This window comes from Odontesthes bonariensis, chromosome 9 (assembly GCF_027942865.1).
Source record: "Odontesthes bonariensis isolate fOdoBon6 chromosome 9, fOdoBon6.hap1, whole genome shotgun sequence".
Taxonomy (NCBI): domain Eukaryota; kingdom Metazoa; phylum Chordata; class Actinopteri; order Atheriniformes; family Atherinopsidae; genus Odontesthes; species Odontesthes bonariensis.
In genome coordinates this window covers 7,781,674-7,806,128 of record NC_134514.1, presented here as the reverse complement: position 1 = coordinate 7,806,128, position 24,455 = coordinate 7,781,674, and the positions used below count along the sequence as shown (strand labels likewise).

The window sequence follows — 24,455 nt, the reverse complement described above, 5'->3', positions numbered from 1 at the left end:
AGCACAGAAGTCCAGTATGACATATCAGCACGGTGACATACGGATGCCCGTGTGGCCACACTAATTATCGTCAGCGGCTGGGAGTGATATGGACTCGCAGAGAAATGCAACGTCCTGCCCTTCTTCATCTTGAATAGTGGGAGTCATGAACCGCTGCAAGGTGACGCGTCCTCTGCTTTCAAGCGAAACTTCAGCGTAGACATGCCGATGTTATTTATCACCATCTGAGCCCAACTGCAGCAGCTCCTTTCTTATCAAACGACAGGATCGGGACCATCTTGCGCAGTGATACTGCGAGCGGAGCAAGCGGTGGCGGCGGCGGCCACTCCGGGGAATGTCGACTGGCCGTCAGTCCTGACATCGGCCTCTTCTGATCTCAGACAGCAGCCAAATGAGGTAGAGTACACCGCATTTCACAACAGTGTCACTGCCGAGGACTGCCAGCATGTCGCTCGTTTCAGAGCGGTCTTTCTTTTCGTGCGGACCCGCACAACTTTCTCTTCTTTTTAGGAAGTCGGCGCGTCGCTAGCAAGCCAATAACAAAGTTCAAATCCCATTAGCTAGCATTGGTTCGCTTGCAGATGTGTGCTACGGCAACGTCAGCTTACAAGCAAGTAGGCTAGCGAAGACACGAATTAGCATGCTAAGTTAGCCCGTGGAGCTGGCTGGCGCAGCAAGTCTCCGCTCAGGAGCGCCGGGGTTCACGTCAGGGGCATGTGTCCTTAAATTCTCCTCACAAGAATGCGGTGCTTGCTCAACTTTATGTGTCACCGTCCTCAGTCTGTCTACGAGACTGTTTGGATTTCAGATGTGTAGATTTGCAACATTAGCTTGTCAGCTAGCTAATCTGGCATACTCAATCAGAGCAGCGTTTGATGGGTTTTGTGCTAAACGGCTAAACCGTGTTGGTGGCTGACAGGCTGCGTAATGATACCTGTCACTTCCACAGACCCACGGCGCGCGTGTAGGGACACGAGCCGCTGATTCCACAGCTGCTTTACACTTCATTCTGTATTATTTTGAACTGTTGGTCAGTGTTATTTAATGTCACCTGATACATTTAAGTTGGCTTCTATTAATTTAGATGTTGTGATGCAGTTTGACGCACAAGCAGAGCAGAACTGTGCAGTGAAATGAGATTAATATGTTGGGACCAGTAACAATCTGAACCTCTGTTCCAGTCGTACTTGTTTGTTTGACTGAAAGCTGACATGCTGCTTCTGAAAGCTGGTGTTGATTATTTGAGCACACGCTCATATCTGCACATATATTTAAATTTTGGGTGTACCCGAGTGTAGAAAACACATTAAAGCCATGATATTAACCCATCAGCCTGTTGAATGAGGTGTGATAATGCTACATTTTAAACGGGTTTGCAGAGAGAGCTACTACAGCTTCTCCTTTCTGTGTGTGTGTGTGTGTGTGTGGTCACCTCATGGTGTGTGTGTATCTACAATATCCGAGTGAACTATATATAGCACCTAACAGAGTTTGCAACTTGATCCGAATTGTCTTCCAGGGCTCCAGTGGACTGTACGTTCCTTTCCACTGGAGGTGAAATGTCTCTCTCGGCTTTGAGCATCTTCTTTTTGGACTTTTATTTTTTTTCATTCATCACGACAGTTTTTCTTACCATGTAAGCATTAACCCAAGCCTTTTTTTGTTGCTCAAGAGCCCATGTAAATGAGACTGGACACTGATGGAAACATTGTGCAACACAATGAATCTAGCATATAAGGGCTTGTGCACACTTGTCTGTAAAAGTGTGACATTTTTGACGTCAGTGGTGGTGCCAAAGCACGAAGATCTTTTATTGGCGCAGAGTTGATTTGAATGAATAAATACATGCGTGTGCACACAAGCCGCTCCAGTGTGAGCCGACACAGATTTGGGGAGCTGCTGACAAAGTGTTTCTTATCTGGTTAGGTGATCTGAGAACTTTGGGGTGAGTTACAGGCAGCAGCGTAAAGGTGAGCTATGAAAGAATAATGTGATACTGAGAACGTTTCCTAACAGATTATACCAAGACACTGTGCAGGCCTAAAGACGAAAGCAAGGCCTCAGTCTAATCCCACAGATAAAGCATTTTTACGACACCTGCATTCTGTTTCGTATTATCATCCCGGTGCTGTTTTGTTTCTGTGTGCTTATCTTTTGCATGTTTTGCATGCGGGCCTGTCAGCGGAAAGTTCAGTGTCAGCTGGTCCTCAGAACTTTCAAACGACCTCAATGCATTTAGTCACACCAGGCAGATGCAGAGCGCAGAAACCAGACAGGCTCTTTAACTTGATTTTGTTCAGTCAAGTGAGAACAATGCCAGTTGAACTCTGTATTGCATGACCACGGTGAGCTCTGTGACACAGTGAGAGTGCACGATGCAGGGCCTCTCCATGCAAACTAAGATGCCTCTTGGTGGAACTGTGGATGTAATTCTAACAGCTACAGATTCAACCTTTAGATTAGACGCACTGTTGCAAGAAAGCAGATGTTGACATCAGATGCTCGCATCTGTTTTCTTCTTGTTGCAGCACTCTAAAGTATCTGGTGACAAATGTAATCTGAGTACATGTTTTTACTGTGATATAACTCAGTGTGAATATAAGAAAGCATCCAGTTCAGTACAGGGCGTGTCTTACATGGCTGCAGTCGCAGGTATCTTTATGTTTTTTACTCCTCCTGACACACAGTGAAAATGTAATGATGTATCTGCTGGACTTGTTACTTCAAGATATAAGATGAGATGCGTTCAAGATATTAAAGCTGCTGTAATTGTGATGGCAGGTTTCACAACCAGGGAGCTCCCATTGCTACAATATCTTTAGTTAACTATTGCCAATTAGCCAAAAGGACTGAATATGTGCAAATTATTTCCAGTTAGTGCAAATATACAACACCCGGAACAGGTCGCCAATTCATCACAAGGACGGCTTTTAACCAACACATGTGCGTGCACCATGAATGTGGAACAATATCTGCAACATAACATTCAGATAGCGTTCATTTTTTAGTGAAGGTCTTGCTTATTTAAGCAGGACAACAGAAACAACAGATACTGAAACTTTACTGGAGAAAATGCAATAAAAGAGACTAAATCTGCACTTCCGTAAGTCGTCGCATACAAGCACCTAGCATCGGGTTTTCAGTACATGCAGTACCCCTTTATCGCCACCGTAAGCCACGGGGAGCTGTTTTATAGTTTCATGTTACCACTTATCCTTCTGTAGCGGTAAATCTTATCCTTCTGCTGCTTTTTGTAAATGGTGACAGGAAAACTTTCTTCTGTGGTGCTGGGTTATCAATGACTCACCGGGGTCATGTAAGTCGGTTGGTTGGTTGGGAGGAGGGGCATGAACACGACTCTAAAGCAGTCGGATTCGAAGCATCGCGCGTTGCTTTCAAATTTGTTGCAGCTTCATTTTTGGAAAGTGGCAACCCAAGCCGGTAAAACAACTTACTCAAGTTCACAAAAACGTTTTTCTGTAATGTTGGGTAAGCTATTATTGCATCAAAGTGTGACCGGAACATTTGAACTGATGAAAATTGTGGGTGTTAAGCTAAAAACAGCTGAAAACCTCTCTATCTTCTCTTATGTTTGAGGCCAAGATGACAGGTTTGCTTCGTCCTGTTTCTCGTTACTTCGCTGTCTGTTGCAGTCTTGGTAAATGTACCCTACTACACTTCCACCTACGCGCCCTTACAGCCTGATACGCATTTGCTATGAATTGTTATTTAGATTTGCTTCACATTCACTCCACAGCTGGATAAAAAGCCATCTTATTTGTCTGGTTGCACAGACTGGTCATCCTCTCCTCAGCAGATGGGGAGAATGGCTTCTGTCCATCAGTCTCCTGCTTCCCAGCTGTTTCTCCTCTGTAATATAAGGCCTTCTGTCCACACTAAGGCTGCAGTTTCGTTGATTTCTCTGCTCTTGTTGGACTTCTTCCCAGAATGTGTTGGAAAGCATTCAACCCTTGACCCTCTCTGAAAAATAAACCCAGCACTTCCTTATGCTAAAGCTGAGGCGAAAACATAAATGAGGTATTTGGAGGCTACTTAACACTTCACTTCCAACCAGTTGTGGTGGTTGTTGGTCTGGAAAAACCAACAGATCGTGTTTAGATCCATTCCGGCCCATTGGAACACAAATGATCAAAGCATGTTCAAGATCCACATCGACTCCCTCTACTTCTTTTCTTCAGTGTCTCATTGTGCTTTGCCTCAGTGCAAAAATGAAGTAACATCTCAGTTCGTCGTCTCCTTTTACATCAAAACGAAGCAGTGATGCGTAAAACTGCTGTTAAATGATGTAGTTCATGAAAAGGGAATTTAATTTATCAGTCAAGCCTTTGTACAAGGAAACACTTCTGAATTTACTGGTTGAAAGTGGAACTTGGTCTCCATATTTGGAATAAAGATATTTAGTCATACTTTTACCGATCCACGGGGGCTAAAAAAAAATTCTACAGTTTTAATCTGATTGTGCAAAGATGTTTAATTTTCCTCAACAGCAAACGGTTTAAAGGGTTCCACAGTTCAGTTTTTATCTGAGCTTCACCATCCAGTCCCAATGTGAGAATAAAGTGGTTTTGGTTTGTTTACAGAATAGAAAGGTTTTGCTTTGTTAACAGCAGAGATTCCCATTTTACTCTCTTCATGAAGCCTTTCAGTTTCCTGTCTTCTCATGACGTTATGAGTTGTGGATGGCACTTGGTGGCCTTTCTTCCGCTTCCTCATACCTGTGCGGTCGGCCTATGTTTACTCAGCTTTGTGACACGTTTGGTTGTCATGGTAACCTGCAAAAGTACCAGTGGTACTAAAAAGCAAACAGATGGAGGAACATGTTGCAACTAATTAGGTTAATTGGCAACAGGTCAGCACCACGATTGGGCATAAATTTTTTTTTAAAAAAAACCACCGTATCTCAGGAGTAAAGATGGGGACATTGTGTTACAGACAGAGCTCCAAAGCATTTTACTGGAGCCCCTCAAAGGTTGTAATTTGTTCGGTGCTGACACCAATAATCCCTAAAAATATACCCTTGGCTGTAACTTGGAGGCATCGCCACATTTTAGGTCTCCCTTGGTTGCCTGCAGTGAACGTTGGTGGGGGTATGATGGATGACTCGACATTTTCTAACCTTCCAGAGGTTCGGAAGTTGCAATGCTTATCAAACGCTTCTGCTCACGGGATAAAAGGGTTGTCTTCTTCTGTGTTTCTCTGTGTATGTTCAGACTGTTTCTTGTCCCTTGAGGTTTTGATTTGAACACGGCGGTGAGAGCGCTCGGGCTGTTTTCACGGAAGCCAGAGGTCGGCTCTTATTCAGGCTTTTGTCCGTGAGTTATCAGTAGACCGAGGTGGTTGATAGCTTTATGCGGCCCCCGAGTGTGGGCCCCATTGTTGGTATATTTTCAGAGGCCTAAAATATGTCAGTTTGACAAGATGACACAATCAGCTGCTTAATTGCTTTTCGACGTGGTCACAGTGCGCCCCGAACTGCAGAAGGTTTCACCGTCATCGATGATCTCGGTTGTTTCAGTGTTCCCACATCAGAGTGCTCCGAACTGTCCCCGTTTTAACGTTTTTGGTAACATTTGTCACGGTCCTCTTTAACACCCAGAAACGGATTGACCAGAGGAAACACGGTGAAATCTTTAACTTACCAGAAAGTGGCCAGTGGTGATCAAGGTGGCAATTTTGGGCTTGTTTGTAACCTGTTTGATGTGGATGTGAAAGGAGTCGTTACGACGGCCACGCAACCCACACCTTTAACACAAGTAAAGGAGTCCACCAGAGGTGAAGACAGCTTTGTTCCCGCCAATGATTGTGTTTGTTGAAGTCATTCTGAAGTGGATCCATCTTGCCCTGATGTCCTTCAGAGTCGGGGGAACACATCACTTTTTTTAAGCCGTATTCGTTGTGAGTTGCATCTGTGGCATGTGTGCAGTCATCTCGGAGGATGTTGACTAGACGTGTGGATGAGGAATGGAAATATTTTGAAGCAACTGATGATAAGGTTGAGTCAAAACGATGTTTGTGACAAAACAGTTCTGTAAAAATGGTGCCAAACCAACCTGATAATGTTTGATTAGGAAGGAGGAGGCCCTTAAAAATGCATTTATTGTAGTTTATGACACAGCGTTATCTGCTGTTAGTTCACCAGCTCTGTGGAGAAAAACCACTGCAGTGTTCTGATTGTGCTCTTTCTTGTAAACACTTTGAAAGAAAATAATCAAAGTCAAACACACAACATGAGATAGTGGACGCTGTTTAAGATGAAGCACCGCGCAGCACGAACCTCCAACCTGAAGTGGTTTTCTGTGTCAACAGAAGCAAAACAAAGCAGAAACGGTAAGAACAGCTCGTTAAGGCCACGCCGGAACACGCTCCACCACTGAGGTTTTATTTCAGCAGTCACACTTGTTGTGTTAGCCGTGGCCTTGTCCTAAGTGAGGGCTCAAAGTGACCCAGCACATTTAACTCATTTTCCCTCTTTTAGGCTACATTCTGACTGGCGCCAAGGGCAAATGCAGTTTGTTAACAAGCTGATGTCACAAGCGTCTCAGCTGATGTCACAAGCGTCTGGGCTCGGTGTAATTGTACGCGCTCCCATGTCACACACATTACTCATTCATCAGTGCTGCTAAACGCTGAGGCTCAGAGCCTCCACACAGCAGCACTGAGACATATCTGCCTCAGACTGGGCTTCATGTTGTTCTCTCTGTTGGCCCCGACTTTCCAGGACTCTCGTGGTCTATTAATAACCGCTCTGTGTGATCCACTGGGACTAAATAGGAGCTCCAAATCTCCCATGCACCCTCCTCATAAATACACGGCAATTATAAGTTCTATATTCGCTGTAGTGTGTCCCTAGTTTGATCACCACAGCATGAGCTTCTCAGCAGGTTCCATGATTTGAAAAAAAAAAGAAAAGATTTTTAAATGTCCGGCTTTATCAGAGAGCCGTGTGGGTTTGTGCACGTTCGCGTGTGCTGGCCTGCATTTTGTGCACTTATCTTCATAGCCGTAAATGACCCGGCTTCATACGTAAAGATCATGCGTTGTGGATTTTAAACTCATTGAATTATTTCCACTTATTTGTTTAGAACGCTGGTTGGAGACATCTGGACATGATCCAATTTTTTTTAAATTGAATTAGTTTTCAAACAAGTTACACAAATGTCAGCGGAGGGAAATGAGGAGCATTTTATTCCTCACCACGTCTGCTGAGTGAGTGAGCAAAACTTTATTCCCTCCTGATGGAAGAGCAGCAGCGACCTAAAGGCCGTATTCAATATTCAGTTTGTGACAGGATTGCTCTGGTATGGCCCAACAGTTTGACTGTGTGGGTATAAATACTATTTATTTAACTGTTTATAAAGCTTTTGAATGTCGGTAATATGTTGAATAATCTGCAGGATGTTTTTATGGTCCATAACATTTAACCTGGTATAATTTTCTCTTGTATTTGGTTCTAAATCTTTGTTTTGTGGCGGGGAAAGTTCCTGATTCTTTGATGACGTGCGTTTAAAACCAATCCTGGTGAGTGTGACTTCTGCAGAGATTCTTTCTATAATGTGGTCAGATGCCTGTTAAGATATGAGCCAGTTAGTTGAAAAACAACGTGATATCGTGGAAACTGGTGCCCAAGGCTGAAAAATTCCCAGAGTTTTCCCCAAATCAGGTTTCCAGGGCTGTTTTTATTTGCATTTCGAAGCAATAAAGATCCAAAAGACTTCCACTAATGCTCAAGGAGGTTTCTACACTCGCTTGAGGTGATGCTATCCCATTTTGAAGAAGACGTTCTTGACGTTAGGGGGAGTGGAAACAGCTGTGAGTCACATCTGACCTGGTGAAATTTAAAACGAGGTGACTCCCCAGCTGTTTCTGCACCTCCCCAGTTGTGATGGAATATCCCAGATATTCCCAGACATTAAAGTCATTCCTGAAGGAGAGCCCTCTTCTCTTTCCTCTTGTGGATGTCCCTCACAGTTGTTTTTCTACAGTTAAACTGAGCAGCGCAGCTTATGCTGCCACCCTCTGGTCACAGGCGCCTAAAAACCTGACGAGTGACTGGAACGTGGAAACCTTTGGAACCGACTCTGAGCCAATAAAGACTGTGGATCATAGAGCTGCACGGTGTTGAAGCTCATTTTAACTGCAGCATTTGAAATGAATGCTTGTTTGACAGGATTATCTTTAGCAGATGCATCTCGGTCCATCTTAGTAACTTGATTTAGCTTCTGTGATGATGACATGTAGCCTGTTTACTACACATTTCTGTCTTTGCTTGATGTTAACACAGTAGCTCTTTGTTGCAATCAGAGGCATGCCTTGTTTTGATCCTGTAATTATCACCCGTTTCAGTTAGTTTTGGACCTGCTTGATGCCTTTACTTTACTTTGCATCTGGTATATTCCTTTTTATTTCTCCCCATATCATTTCTAGAAACAGACTGTCTTAATGTGTTCGCTGCCTGACACCTTTGATATATTTTCTCCTAATGGGGTCAAACACAAGGGCTGTTTCCAATATTTATCTCCACTATGAAATTCAGCAATGCCTCAAACTGCCACGTCCAAAGTGAGAATAAAAAGCAAGAGATGAACATTATAATGTCCACGGATGGAGGATGTATTGAACTGGTTTATTAGCCTGCACTTCCTGAAGCTAAGATGGTAGTTTTTAGATCCTTGATGCACTAAGATGTTTGATTTGAGACGATTCATATCGGAGGCATTATCGAAGTCGGTGTCGGCCCCTTGACTATTTTGTTTGAGTAGCTGCTCACTTTGTTTGTTGTTCTCAGATGACTGAGCAGACGGTGGCATTAAAGAAGATTTTTACCTGGATAATTTGACTTTGCAGAGTGTTTTCCTTGGAAAAAAAAACACAGAATGCTCCTTTTTAAACGCTCTTCGGCTGTTGGAGCTGACGTTAAAGGTTGTCGTGCATAACGTGGGCAGCAGCGTTCCGGAGAAAATCTCAAACCGTGTGGAGACATCCTTTAGTTTCCACTTGATCCCAAGTCATGCATGAGCTAAGTGAGTTAAATGCAGTCTTATGTTATGAGGTGGGCTGAGACGCAGGCGTATGATTTGGCTGTTAAGCACACTGAAATCTTTTATCTTCATCTTGTATTGTGCAGTCGCAGTGGTTTCTGGTCTCTGATGCAGACGAATATTAATTCAAGAGGACAGATAACTGAATCATCCTTTGAAAATGTACCCCAGATAAACACTGGGCTCCCTTTTGCTCCATTAAAACCCCGAGCAGCTTTGTTTTCTTTAGTGCACGTGCCACGTTTGATGGGGTCTGGGTTTAACTTGGTTACCCAGACAGCTCTGTGTAATGTATTCTCGTGCTGTATTGTTTTTCGCTTGCATCTGCATGTGCAGACCATTACTACAGTGCACTAATACCAGGCTCTGGAGCCCTCTTACTGACATTAAACAGGCTTTCACCACATATGTCGTCTTTATTGGTTCTGATTTTATTTCTCGTCTGGAGGACTGCAGAGCTGACTTGCATCACTTTGCATCTCATCCTCAAATGTCTCTGTGCTCTGGGCTGAAAGTACTGGTCTTTAAGTCTTGGATTCACCATTATTAATAACATGAATTAAGATTTTCTTACTTTCATGAAGTGTAGTTGCTAAATAGACTTTAATTTCAGCAGACATTGCGGCTCTAGTTTTGAGTCTAAAGCGTGTTTCCTATGGTACGTGGTTATTTTTCTCACGCTTAGCACAGCGAGCTGGTGAGGTACAATAGTTCTGCAGCCTGCAGAAGGAAATATTTTGCCTTTGTGTTTTCTGTTCACGAGTGTCGCCATCTACCGAGCAGTTCAGATTGAATTAAAGCTGAGAGTCAAATGCTCTTTCTCATGCGTCACCCTTCCTGATGCTCCATAAGGAGGACGCCACAGCCTTGATTAGTCAGTCTGTGTACACATCAGGTACGTGTGATTAGTCATAAGAAGCAGTACCTTTTACACAACAAGCCATACTGGTTTTCTACATGTCCAATGTGTCTCAGCATGCTCTTTTGCACAGTTCCACTTGGCTCTTGATGGAGCTTATGCCAGCTCTGCTTCAGGCGTGATGTTCATCTCTGTCTGCAGACATTGTGTGTTTTATCCATTGGTCGGACAGCTAGAGTTCAGGCTGACTTTTGAACTTGCAGGAATTAATAATTGAGAGCATGTTTTCTGGCCGGTAATAACTCAAACGACCAAACGCATGACGCCCTGTCTGATAAAGGAGGCAACGATCTGTGAGGCCAGAGAGCAACATGAATGAGTTCAAACCTGCTTTGGCTGAAACTGACTGGATACGATGGGAAGAGAACCGAAAGGCATATTAACAATGATTTTACTACCTTTATGTTATTGTAAATTAATTGCATATCAGCCAGGATGATTGGATTTAATGCATCAGTGAAATGTCACCGTAATTAAGTAGTAATTATTTCTCGAGCCGAGGCGTTAAATTCCGTGGCGTGCTGAGGTCAGGATGTAATGAAGATGGCACCCATTAGCTTTATTGTTGCTACTCCAGGTGTGTCACATCACTCAAAGCCTTTTTATGGATGCAAATCTGAGCTGATTGCAGAACATGCAGTCTTTTATTTGCTCTGCTGTGTATCTAATGAGTTTTTTCCAGTGCTGATGAACATGATTACATCATAAAACAGCATTAAACACAAACATGGAACGCAAAACGCCTGCGATGGCGAGCCTAAGTCGTCAGCAGCCCGGCTTCAGTGCAGCTGTCGGGTGAAACTGGAGAAAACTTCTGAAATGTTGCAGAATAGAAAATGTGAATTTGTCACATTTTTATCATCCAGGTTGGAGCAAACAAAGCCTTTTCACATAATTACGGTGTGTGCCGGTGCAAAAGAAGAAGTCTTTGTTTGCCTTTGCTTCTTCGTTCTCACCAAACAAAAGCAACACACCAGCGAATCAACATGTGCTTTCAGGAAGAAAGCTGGTGTCACAGAATCATCACTTTTGCATCAGACAGTTGTCTGTCGCTGCATGGCCTCAAATGAAGAAGCTCGGTGTGGCAGCGTGGACCATGGACTTCTCCTGGCTCCCCTCTGAGTGGCTCTTAGCTTCAGGCTCGGTACTCCTCAAAGTCGAGAACACTTCTGTGGTAAGATGGACCCGTCCTTCCTTACCTTTTGAAAACACAGTGGAATGGCCCTGACAAATGGACATGGGTTCCACCATCAGCTGCTCCCCCTTCACACACTGACATGGCTGTTAAAAAGCTTTAAACCAGCTATTCTGCTCTCTGCAGTGGTCATGGTGCGAGCAAATTGTGACGTCAGTACAGCGCTCTCACCTTTTTATCAGGGCTGCTGTAGTTTTCTTCCAAACAGTAGGTGTAGCTGCTGAGAATGCTCAACATAGGCTCTGTTTGAAACCGCATACTACATACTACATACTACATACTACATACTTGCATACGGCATACTTCCATACTGCATACTCATCGATCAGACGGATGCAGAGCGTTTACCCACAATGCATTTCGCTCCTGCCCGAGCCGAAATCAGCCGGCCTGAAGCTGATTTCTCTTAAGCTCTAAACTCTGTAAACTTTAGCAACATTTGAAACTTTTTCAGGCAAGAAAGTAGTCGTTTAGATCCCCAACGTGTTGAAAACCTGACAAAATACCGGCTGTTTACAATTTTGTTCCCACGAATTCGGCGCTACTAAAGCTAGCCGTAGTGAGCAACGCACTTCAGGTTATTTTCACAAAATAAAATACCCGTTGCCTTTTTATCATAGGGAAAGCCATTACCATACAATTAGTGCTTTTGTTTTGAAAACAGGAAGTGAACCTACCCTTGTTGTAGCTAGCTTGAAACTGCCGTTTTGACAGGAAATGACGATCGGCGACGTCACGTTACGTTGCATCTTGGGTAGTTTGAGTATGAGTAGTAACCTCATGATGCATACCCAACATTTCGGCGAATCTAGTATGCATCCGGGAACTTCTCGCTTACTCAAACTCGCATACTAACTCAAAAAGTTAGTATGAGTAGTAGGAGTAGTATGCAGTTTCGAACACAGCCATAGTTGTACCTTCTTGGGTTTGGGTGTACAGACGCCTGCAGTGACAGATCTGCTTGCACTTCCCTGCAGCTCCTCCTTTTGTTTTTTTTTTTTTGTTTTTTTAACATGCCCTTGGGCATTGCACCCCAGCTTACAAAGATCAAGAAGTGCACAACCGACCGATATGACACCAAAGCGCCCACAGTACCAGCTGTTGTGACACCAACTTTGCTTCTGGGGGAGATCGGGGCGCACACACCAGATTTTAGCCATTAGCTGTCAGACATTTAAAGTGGCTTTTTGTGCTTTGATGGCCTTTGATTGAACACATTGTGATACCGACAACTTCACAGTGGTATGAAATCCTGTTAAAAACAAGAATACAACCATAGTTCATCTTTAATCTGACTTTGACGTGCACAAAGGACTGTGGGTGCTTTGAGAATACAGAGGATGAAAAGAAGCGTCCTTGAAACTTCACCAGATGAAGGGTTTAAGGCCTTCAGAGGGTCCTTCGGAGATATTTGATGATGTTGCATCCTAGAAATGCAACTGTTGAAGATCCTTCCAACACCTACTGGCTATTCATAAATACTTCACACAATCCCACATTAATAATGATTAAAAACCACACTTTAATGCTGTTAGTGGTTTCTGTATCATTTATGAAGAGACCCTAAAATCTCCTCAGTCATCTTTAGACGTGTTTTGTCTGAAAAAGAAGACAGTAGATTAGCTCGTTGTGGTTGTAGAGACTCCAAAGATGTGGCAGGGTGTGGGATAGTGGTAGTTTGAGGCTGAACTCCATGACTACAGATTGTTAAAGTAGGATAAAAATGACGTCAATGACCCTTGAAGTCCTGTTACATTAAAGTAGAGTTCATATAAATTCTTTGTCCTTTTCCCTTTTTCCCTTGATTCACTGGTTATGACGTCAGCTGTTGCAGAAATGGCCATGAGCCTGCTTGATATCCACCATACTGGCATTCGTTTTAGATAGGCCTATCTTTTCGTAAGCGTCCACTCGAAGGTCAGTGTCTCACCATATGATTAGTCTGCCTCCCCCTTTGTTGCACAAAGCAAGTGAGTCACACTTTGTCAACAGGAGCGACGTTGGACTGTCCCACTTTGAGTTAATGAGTGATGAGGTCTTCAGCCGGGGAACAAGCCGCCTCTCTGTGCTGACTTGAGCCGGCGTGGGTTAATGACTAATTGCAGCTTTATGTTTACCATCACCTGTCAAGGTGAGGAAGCGGTGCAGATGGTTTGGTTGGAGCGGGACAGCTGACTTCACTGCGCTGTGGGATTGTATCATCGGCCAAAAATGGAAGCCAGTGGAAATGTTTCCAGAAGATCTGGATTATGTCAGCCGAATACCTGGGCTCCGTGTTTGTTTTGAACAGGCTGTGATAACGGTTTTGACCAACTATTGTTCGGCAGAAACAGGTGTGGGACGGTCTTGTTTAGACACGCTGATTCTGAAGAATAGACTCATGTTTTTCTCATATGAGTCTATTATGAGATACAATCAAAAGGGAATTTTTTTATTTTTTATTTTTTATTTATTTTTTTTTTTTTGCATGCAAATTCTTTGCCTCAGACGAGCCCACCCGAGTGGCAAAGGTTAAAATCAGAAGCTTGAGGTTACAGACGTAGGCAGGTGGTGGTGTCAAAAGGGCGTCAGCTTGCTGCCATGGAGCTGAACCCAGAATAAAGCCTCATGTGCTGGAAAATGCCCCCCATTCTCAATGTTAAGCTTGAATTCTGCTCACTTTAAGGCTGTTGTTGTTCTATGTATGAACTGGAGCAGATGTATGAGAACTGGGGTGGGGGGGTTGTCCTTGTCCTTTTCCACTTGGCTTTTAAGTCCAGCAGAGATTGGTGAAAAGCAAATGTGAATAATTCTGATGAAGTGTGTCAGTGCTGCTGTGTGAATCGGCTACAATCTGTCGTTATCAGGTAATGACTTTTTATTCCTGTGTTGTGCTTCACGTGTGAAACAGAGAACGAGTCTCAGATTGAGGGAGAGAGGAAGGCTTTTGCTGCACGATGCTGTAGAATGTGCGCTGGAGTTTTTGTGGTTTGCAAAGTGTTTGGTCGGGGGGGTGGGACCTTAAACCCTGCTGAGCTACTTCTGAGTTTCAGGTCCCTCCCCCAGCTCCAACTCTGTTTTAATCTTTTTCTCTTAAAGGGCCAGTTACCTCCCAGGATCTCTTTGGCCTTGCTTTCTTATCACTGTTATTGCTTCTTCTGTCTTTTCCGTCGTCACACATGAAGCTGCTGTTGATTCACAGGCTGAGGACGCATACGCTGACAGAAAACTCTGACTCTAAGGTTGCCATCTGCCTCCACTGATGGCATTCTTGTACTATTGTCTTCCAGATGTGTGTGTGGTCAGTGAAGCATCCTGGAGAGCAAAGAAACATGGCAGTGTCAGCTGAGCGTCTCGGTGAGAAGAGGTGAGTGAACACACTATAAAGTTTAAAAGACCTGGAATGAAATTGTAGTGCGGAACACCGATATCTCTGTTTTCTCCATCAGTGTCGTCCGTGAGCAATGTGAGCTCCTCTAACAGGCACAGCAGTTCTCCATAACCCGACATCCACCTCGATCACCAGCCATTCAAATGCACACAGACAATAAACTGGCCAATCATGGCAAGCAGGTCAGCAGCGACAGCCGATCGCAGGTACCCAATGTGAACCACCAGACTCAGCAGCAGGGAGCTGCCGCACACCTGGGCTCGAAGGGAGTCGGTCCCGGCAGCCATGGAGTCAAAACCAGCCAGATTTCCCTCGGCAACCCTGGGCTGAAGGCTGTCGGTCAATCGCAGAGCGGCGTCGGAGGGATGCTGAAAACCAAATCAAAGCGGGAGCGAAGCGTCTCCATCGACTCTGGCGAATCGAGAAATGCCATTCCTCCAGTCCTGGAAACCGATGCCAAAGGAGGTAAGGGCGAACGTGTGTGAAATAAGTCTACAACAGCTGGAGCTTAAAGATGGTGCGGCCCTGTTCTAAATATACATTTCACTTCCTTTAACCTCCTATCAGCCAGATCTTTACCCGAAACACCAGATTACGTACATTCACCTCCTCCACAGCAGGAAGTGAATACAAGGACTGAAAGGACTGACAGACTTGTTTTCTCTATCGCTGAAATGCCCTGACCTTTCACTGAAGCATCAGAATTTCCCCCTGGCTTTTGATTGTTTGTGCCATGTCTGCACAGCAGTGACGTGTCCCAGATTTTAAAAAAGAAAGAAAAAAAACCCTCGGAGGGAGAGACGGGCCGTGGGGATGAGAAAAGTTGGTAGTCCTTTTATCAAAGCAGGACTTGAGTGTGTAGACAAATATTTGTGTGCTTGTAGTTCTGGGAAAAGTGTTCGATTTGCATTTGTTTGCTGTTGTTTATTCAAGTCGTCATGTGAGGTTTTGGTTGCAGATGACATTAATGTGTTCAGTGAAACTCATCTGGGCTTCCTGTACATGACTTGAACCTTTAAATACACACACACACACACACACACACAAATACACAAATTATTCTATAGTATCTAGTATTCTACATTTTACTGAATCGTGCAGGAGCGCCTAAAGAATTCAGAATTTGTGATTGTGTTAAACAGTTTGGAGCATGACGCAAACACACACTCAGGGAGAGGTGTGGTTCCAGCACACAGAACGACAGAGGCTCACAGAAAGGAAAATGGAGTGGATCATTTAGATAAATCTCTCCTGGTTCCATATAACCTTTTTGGTTTTTTTTTGGACAAACAAAAGTAGACCGACTCCTTCCTCAAATCCGCCTGGAAACCTACAGAGACTCTGCGGAAAGCACTGAGCATGACATTGATCAATAGCCGAACTTCCTAGATAAACCAGCCGCTGCTGGTAACTATAACAAAGGTCATCCATAGTGACAAGGTAGCAGTTCTTCTGCTGCTGTCATTTCCACTGCATTGGCATGGCAACTTCCTTTCTTCTGCCATTTTTACACCTAAAGTAGTGTGTTTAAATGATTGTTTTTAACGTGGGTCCCCCGGCTAAAGCAAGCCAACTGAAGGCAGCTTCTTAAAAAGAAAGGATCGGTCCCGTCTCTTTTTGTCTGCGAGTTGTTGCCGTAAGTTTCAGAACCTCCATGTGAGACCAAAACAAATATCAAATGACACTGGTCTGAATGCTGATTAAACATTGTCACATTACTCTCAAGAGCCACATGTTGGTGTGTGTTGACCAGTGTAAACAGGACTGTATTACGGTGTATTCACTGATTTTTAAACTCTTTGGATACCCAAGATTATCTGGTGTATGTATGGGAAGGCAGCTTTCCTGCATTGAGTCGGTAACACTGTACGATAAAGCCGCTTTTACACCGGTCAAAATAACCTGCTGGTGAGAAACGCAGCCCGTAGGTTACTGTGTAAAGCCATGCTTTGTGTTGTTGTAATCAGCTTCTTTTAGCATGGTGTAAAAGCATATATGACAATGCATAGATTAACACAGCTGCTCATTATCCCTTATTTCTGATACTTGGTGTGTCATATGTACAGCTCTGGTAAGAAACTTAGTCAACAATCACAGAGGATGTTTATTTAATAGGAACAAAATGACAAATTTCTCTATTTAAAGCTGCAGTAGGCAAGTTTTCAAAATTGCGAGTCTAAAGTCGGAAAATTCGAACTGATACAACTTTCAGGTCCCTCCCCCAACCTCTAACAAGCTCCGAATCGCCCCCCAAACCCCTCCCCCTCTGTGGACGAGGTTGTGCACGTGAGTTCACACCAGTGTGAGCGCACACAAGCTGGGGCAGACTCACGCTCAGCAGCGTGTGCACAAGCTGTGATTGACAGGTAGGATTCCTCCACCCTAACGTGATTGGTTAAAAACAGCCGGGAGCGCTCGGTTTTTGCAAGCATAATTACAGGCTTCAGAGGGAGCTACAGATTTCGTTATTTTTCCTAAACAGCCTATTTAATATTCTACTTCCAGAATCCCATGACAGTTCAAGCTAATATGACTAAAAAAAAGTTGCCTACTGCCGCTTTAATAGATAAACTTTCTGACTTTTGTAAAATGCCAAAAATGTTTTCTTTTTGGCATTTTTTTTCCCCTTTTTATTCAAATCAAGTCAAGGAAAAAAAATGACAAAATGAACCAAAAAGAATCCCAGTTGATGCTTTGCCGGACCTCCTTCGGCCTTTGTGATGCCTTGAATTCTTTGAGAACTTAACGAATGGAAAAACAATATTCATCATCAGTCAGGTCTCAGTTTTCTTGTGTCGCAGTTACGGATCAGCTTTGCCGGATGGAGCCTCGTCACGGAGCTGGTTTCCACCCTAAATTTGAACTCTTGAATCTGTGATGTCACTGAGTCGACTCGTCTCTCGTGAAGAAAAGTTTGAACGCTCTTTGCTCTGTGCCACCATGCTTCATCATCCTGAAAAATTGGCTCGGCATCACCAATGCTCCTTTTGAGTGATGGAAGGAGAAAAGTGTCTACCTGTGCATTTCCTGTAGAGGTAATGGCCGCCATCTCACCTGCTCCTTTACCTGACATCAACCCCAAATCGTCAATGATTTTGGGAATGTGCTTGTTTTCTTCAGGCAGTCATCTTGTATGTTTTATTGGACCTACATCAAACTAAAGTTCCAGCATCATCCCTTGGCCAAAGCAGATTGGTGATTCCATTACCCTCTGTAACCTTCTTCTGTTCAGGTGTTCAGGATGATTTAGCTTTGGCTGCTCTGAATGAAAATCCCATTTCCTTCACCAGTTTCTTACAGTTCGGTCACAAACATTGACTCCCGACTGCCCATTTTGTTTTTAATTTCTTTAGTTTGTGTCTTCTTAATTTTCAGGCACATTGCTTTGAGTTTTCTGCCTTTGATATCTTCCTCGGCCGACCTGTATGTTTCCCTTTTACAACCTCCCCATTTTGTTTGTACTTATTTTGTACACATTTAACTCGGAGCAACCAACCTCTTTTGCCCCACTCTTTGTTGAATTACCCCCTTGAGGCAATGTTTCTTCTCATAGTTTCTACTGACAGCTCTCTTGGGGCCATGTTTCCTGTCAGTCCTTCAGGTGCAACAGGGTGTTGCTATGCAAGCGCTCTCTTTGAACTGCAGACTCATTTGCATATATAGACTTGTGCAGAAATTTGTTGTAGAAATGCAAAATACAAGGTGATTCCATATTTATTTTACCTCTGCCAAATGCCTTACAACTATTAATTAATTAATCTTTTTTTGGGGGGGGCATCTTTTACAAAGCCAGAAAGCTTGACCAATAAATAAAATGCTAAATAGTTTGTTATTTTCATATATATATATATCAAACTATTTTGCATGTGTGTGTGTACACTAGCTGTAATTAAAAGTAATCCATAATTACACCTGACCTAACTATTGATTGTTTTACTAACATGACTTAATCCTAATTAAAAATGGTAATTAGCTGCATCATTATCTGACTTCTATCCTGTTCAGATTTAAAGTAATTAGTTACGCTAAGCTGAGGTGCTCTCTTTCAGCAAGTAAATGTTTAATTAGTTAATAGAAGAACATTGGCAGGTGTGAACCATAGGTGACTACTGACCAAAGACCATAACATTTTAGGATTTAAAAGGAAAGTATTCTGACAGTCTAAATGTCGATTTGTGTGTGCTTTCCTTTAGAGGGTGTTATGCGCAGTAAGCGGCGCTGCGTTCTGACAAAGAAACAGCCATACAGTGGAGATGAATGGTGCTCTGGACCGGACACGGATGACGAAGACAAGCCACATGCTGCAGCCCAGCGTGAGTCTGTCCACATGCATGTATCATCCTCACTAACAATGGTGTAACTGTGATGAAAAAAGAAGAAAATCCCAGCCAAGTTTTTGCTTTAATTTCTTTGCAAGAGCTTTATCAGGTCATCCATACAGTGAAAAACTGAAGGAAGCTGTCAGCCTGGAATACTATCACTTACGTCTGATTTGACTTTACATGTGTTTTAGCTCCATCTAGTGTTACAGTGTTGTAGCCAAATGGATGCATTAGTGTTGACATTGAGATCCAAGCTACTAATGCCAAGAGATGAACTAATGCCTTGTGATTTTTCCCAGGTGAACGAGGGCTGGCGGGTCCTATCCAGGGACTCTCTGATCGCCTGTCAGCAGGACACTTGTCTGAACCAGGGGGTCCAATAATGGGATGCGGGGTGGGACCAGGGCTTAAAGCCGAGCCACCTCAGCCTTCACAGCAAGTGGTTTATGTATTCACAACCAGCTTAGCAAACAGGTGAGAAGTCTTCACAGGCATGACAGTCAGGTGTCTGTTAACAAGATGCAAATAGAAATTTTTTTTAGTTTTTGTGAAGAAATACATTTTAAGATTGAATTGTAACTTCAGTGATTAGTTGATTTGTGTTTTTGGTAATTTGCTTGACAGTGCTGCTGAGGCAGTAATGAAAGGGCAGACCGATTCCATCCTTCTGTTTCACCAGCAAAATGTTCCACACTCCAAGTTGGAGCAGGTCAGACACCCAAATTAAAGATGTTTTTCTTTGTGGTTAAACCTGTTCAACTAAAAGGGGGGTAAATCTGTTTTTCCACGGTGAAGAGCACAGGTGCAAACTGAGTGGCACGGTTGATTTGTTTAGCTATTTTTATCTCACTTATCTCATTGTTCCTGTTTCTATTTTTCTCTTAAGTCTGCTTTGAATGATACTGAAAAGGTAAAGTTTTACAATGTGTTTTCTGGCTAACAGACAGAGAGAAGGAGAGAATGAACCTAGGTGTAGTAATGGCATTTTAATAACTTCCAACTCTCCTGCAACAGGGCCACCTACCAGGGAAGCTTTCCAGCCTGTCTGAGAAGCTAAACTCCAGCAGCTCTCCACCCTCAGCAACCCCTAAATCGCAATGTGGAACTCCACGACCAGCCTCTGCAGGAGTTGGAGGTTCGTTTCCTCCTGCAGGGACACCGTCATCAGCAGGACAGTCTGATAATGAATCCTCTCAAACCAGACCCGGCAGAGCTTCCAGCAATAACAGCGCTGCCACCCACAGGTCAGAGGGAGGGAGCACGGCCACACCTGTAGGCCTAGATCCTGGAAATAGAGATTGTACAGGAGGCATGCCACTTCCTGTTGCTACTGTATCCCCATCGGGGAGTCCCTCCATCCTATCCACACACCTACAGAGTGATGCAGTCCAGCGGAGTGGTCCAGTGAACACCGACGGCCTTTCTAAGGAGCAGCTTGAGCACAGAGAGCGCTCTTTGCAGACCCTTAGAGACATAGAGAGGCTGTTTCTACGCAGTGGAGCAGGAGGAGGCCCTGGAGAACCAGGAGGCACCAACAGCAATGCTCCAAATAACCCATCCAACCTAAATAATAACAACAATGCTGATAGGAGTGGTATTGAGGAAACTGACAGTGGTACTAACAACTCTGGAAATTGCAGTAGTGGTAATATGTTATCGTCAGCTTTGGCTCCTGTGGGTGCGATGAAGAAATATGAAGAGCCCCTCCAGTCCATAATTTCTCAAACACAGTCCCTTGGTGGAGCAGCCCTTGACAGCCCTGAAATGGACTCTCACCATAGCCTTCCACAACATCCACTTCACCAAATGGCTTCACCAGGGGAGGATATGGGTCCCTTACTTGGGCCAGAAGGGCTCACACGAGAGCAAATGGCCTGGAGGAAACTTCAAGAGGAATACTACCAGGAAAAGAGACGACAACAGGAAATACAGCCCCCTGCACATCCCCAGCACTTTAGAATGATGACTGAGGTGGGCATGCATGGAGGTCCTATGATGATGAGAGGACCCCCTCCCCCCTACCACAGCAAACCTGGAGACCAACAGTGGAGTCCTGCCAATATGATGGGAGGTGGAATGAGTGGAAATGGAAGAATGTTGGACATGCACCAAGAGGGACCCCGTGGCCCAAGGTTCATCGGACAGATCCAGAGAGGACAGCCTGGGGGAGGAGGCTTCCCTTGTAGTCCAGGAGGGGGTTTATCAATGGAAGGTGTAGGACCCCAAAGGCCCTCCCGTCCGGGAATGATTTGGCTTGATGATATGCCCAACAACAGTGGAGGTGGTCAATTTCATGGCTGCTACCCCAGTGGGCCTCCACAACACTTGCAAGGTGACCCAGAGCTGTTAACAAGGGAGGAAATGTTTCGGATCATGGAGAAACGGCACATGCAGGGTGTTTCCAGGTTTGAATTAGACAGATTAGCTAAACAGCAGCAACAGGGAAACTTGGGTTCAAGAATTATGGATGGTCTCGGGGGCCCAGACTTTCCTAATTTGGGTATGGGCCGGGGTCCACTTACTGGTAGAGGTGATCCCATGGACTTTCCTGGTTCACGGGAGATTATGGGCTCTCCTGGAGCGGGCCCTCAGATGAGAGACTTGGTGGATTCTCCTTTAGGGAGCAATGTCCCAATGGGCATGAACCCTCAGATGAATCTTCAGCAACAGCAGCAGTTGATGCTGTCACAGAGGCTCAGAGGTGGTCATGCAGGCGGAGCGTCTTTAGGTGAGATATTTGGCACTGGAGAGATTTCAAGAATGGGTTCTTCGCAAAATGGAAGAGGAGGAAATAAGGGAATGATCCCGGGACCTGATGGCACCTTCCAATTTCAAAGTCATGGTCCCTTCCCTGGAGGACCGGTCGATGGACCCTATCTTCAACAACCTGGCCCTGAGATGTTTGGGCCTGACCAGCCAGGTCCCAATCAAATGGGAGCTACATCTCGGCTTAGTCACATGCCGCTGGCTGGAGGCCTTAGAGGAGCAGACCTTGGTCCAAGGCACGCCTCTGACATGTCAGTCGGTGTCAACCCCCTGAGCTCCCCATCAGGGCCTCCTCACCAGCTCAAGTCCCCATCGCTCAATCAGAAACCATCTCCTCATTTACCCTCCCCCTCTGCTCCTGGACTGAAGTCGCCACTCTCTTCAGCAGGGCACCACCCCCCTCTTCCCCCTGCATCTGGTGCTGGGACTCCATGCTCTTCCTCAGTGAAATCTCCTCAAATAATGGGGTCTTCCAGCCTTGGGTTGCACTCTCCATCTGCCTCTCCTGGACGACTCAAGTCTCCAGTCATGGCAGTGGGATCTCCAGGGTGGGCCTCTCCTAAAACGGCTCTTCCAAGTCCAGGTGGTCCAAGCACTGGGAAGTTAATTGGTAATGGAGGAAGTAGCTCCACCGAAACAGGTACACTCCAATTCAAGCTCAAAAGAGCTGATGGTCAGATAATTGTCTTCTCTGATCATAATGAATGCTGTTCCTTTTTATTGCTGTGATAATAATAATTTTTTCTATGTTCTTCGCAGGCCCGTCACTTCCTCCAAGGAGTTCCAACTCCACCCCTGTAAGCCAGCCAGGCTCAATGAATCCCAGTTTGCCGTTTAATTCCTCTCCTGATGCCCCGCCATCTCAGAATCCTTTATCCCTTATTATGTCCCAGATGTCCAAGTATGCTGTTCCCAGTTCTACTCCTCTCTATCATGACGCAATCAAAACGATCGCCACTTCTGATGATGAGATGCTACCAGATCGACCTCTTCTGTCTGGTGTCAGTATTGGAGGTATGAAAACAAGGACATACTGTGAAAGACGGATAACACATGGGTTAAAAAGGGATCGTTTTAATGTTTGATTTGTTTTCTCACCAGGACACATGGGGAATACACAGACATCACAGATGCTTGTCTCCCAGGGCTCCATTGGTCCCCACAGTGATCCACATAGCCCCATGGGTATTGTCAACCAAGCTCAGCAGCACCTTTCCCATGACGCCTCAGGACCTGTGCTGTCATCCCCAAACCACATGGGCATGCCTGCCATGAATTCTGTCATCATGGGAGGAGGAGGACCTGATGGAATGGGGCCCAGCAACATATCACCGCTGCCTCAGAATCAGATGGCATGTTTTCCTCGCATGCAGCCTCCATCACACGGGCCCATGCACTCACCAATTGGAGGAATGCCACAGAATTTCTCTCAATCTAATGATGATGTTCTCCCACATCAGCATTTACACTTGCTTAGCAAAGGCCATCCTCACCAACGCTCCTCTCACCCTTCGGACTCGTTTGGCTCTCTGCCTATGAGCGATGGTCCGGATTTAAGTGAAGTCATACGACCCACCCACACAGGGATCCCTGAGTTTGATCTCTCCCGTATCATTCCTTCTGATAAGCCCAGTAGCACCCTTCAGTACTTCCCCAAGAGTGATCCACATCAGAATCCACATCAGGGGCCACCATCCCAGCAACATACTCCACAGCAGCTCCTCAAGCAGCTGTCTTCAGGCCCACAGCACAGCAGCGGCCCATCGTCCAATCCCCACTTAGCAAGCCTGCAGAGTATGGCCGAGCAGCAGCTGCCACCTCACCCCTCACATGGTGGAATACGCCAAAGCATGGGCATTCCTCAGGGGGTTTCAAGGGGTATGGTGTCTGGTGGGGGACTGGGCCCCATGTGTCCCCCTGGGCATATGATGGGTAGGACAGGCCTGATGCCTCAGCAGCAACTCCAACAACAGCAAGCCATGATGGCCAACAGCCTTCTCCATCACCCCTCCAATCCATACCCCGGCATGATGCCCCCTCAGCAGCACCCACATAATATGATGACACAGCAAAACATTATGATGATGCAGGCTAAACAGCGAGGCGTGTCAATTCCAGGGGAGCCCTTTGGACACCAGGGCCCCATGCGGGCCCCTCCCCACCCGCAGTCGGGTATGATGGGTCCACAGTCTCTCAGACAGCGGGGAATGTCTTTGGAAGGTCCCATTGGCTATGGCACTGGAGGCATGGCCAATATGCCCTTCTGATCCGGCTCAACAAACTGGGAAAAAAAAACAAAAAAACAAACAAACAAAAAAAAACCAAGCATTCACTTCCCATTGTGTCCAGATATTTCATTGTTATTCTTGTAGGTGTTGTCAAGGAGATGAAAAAAACAAAAAACAAATCAGCGATAATCATCAAATTTTGAGTTACAACTGATTTGAAAAATTGAATATATAAAAGCACTGTAACACTGTTCAATAACAAATTTGAAGCCATTTTCTAAAATACTGTAAAATGTGTAAATTTTCAAACAATCTGTGTATTTGTTGTGGGAGCAGAGTGGCAGTCAGGAGAGGAGTGCCTCAAATTTCTATTTGTTTTAATATCATTGATTTATTTTGTCCAACTACCAAACTGTTGTGCAAAGGAATTATATATATATATATTATATATAATATATATATATATAATATATATAGTTGCTGTACATAAGATGCAATTTGTGATTGTTTGCAGTTGTTCTGTATAACTGTGTTTTAATAGAAGTCTAAAAATAGAATAATAACAATCTGATATTGTTTTGGCTATTTTTTGCTTC

At 44.6% G+C, this 24,455-nt stretch overlaps 1 protein-coding gene across 3 annotated transcripts; it reads left to right on the top strand.

Moving 5' to 3' along the window:
• Positions 1–3: 3 nt before the first annotated feature.
• bcl9l (bcl9 like) lies at positions 4–24,430 on the top strand. Of its 3 annotated transcripts, XM_075472913.1 has the most exons (11): positions 4–396; positions 14,443–14,519; positions 14,602–15,008; positions 18,737–18,856; positions 19,165–19,339; positions 19,490–19,574; positions 19,752–19,775; positions 19,880–22,271; positions 22,391–22,428; positions 22,525–22,645; positions 22,733–24,430. In XM_075472913.1, exons 3-11 carry the CDS (start codon positions 14,687–14,689, stop codon positions 23,896–23,898), a joined length of 4,443 nt encoding a protein of 1,480 aa, XP_075329028.1. In that variant the 5' UTR covers positions 4–396; positions 14,443–14,519; positions 14,602–14,686; the 3' UTR covers positions 23,899–24,430. The 3 variants fall into 3 exon arrangements, with proteins under 3 accessions (XP_075329028.1, XP_075329026.1, XP_075329027.1); XM_075472911.1 differs by having other exon boundaries at positions 14–396; positions 22,391–22,645; XM_075472912.1 differs by lacking the exon at positions 19,752–19,775 and having other exon boundaries at positions 16–396; positions 22,391–22,645.
• The last annotated feature ends 25 nt before the right edge of the window (positions 24,431–24,455 follow it).

What these genes read in the sequence shown, in the direction of transcription:
- bcl9l (XM_075472911.1), top strand. Translation starts at nt 14,687, where the DNA reads ATGCACACAGACAATAAACTGGCCAATCATGGCAAGCAGGTCAGCAGC. An exon ending in GGAAACCGATGCCAAAGGAG is followed by an intron (nt 15,009 to 18,736) that starts GTAAGGGCGAAC and finishes GCTTTCCTTTAG; the next exon opens with AGGGTGTTATGCGCAGTAAG. An exon ending in GCCACATGCTGCAGCCCAGC is followed by an intron (nt 18,857 to 19,164) that starts GTGAGTCTGTCC and finishes GATTTTTCCCAG; the next exon opens with GTGAACGAGGGCTGGCGGGT.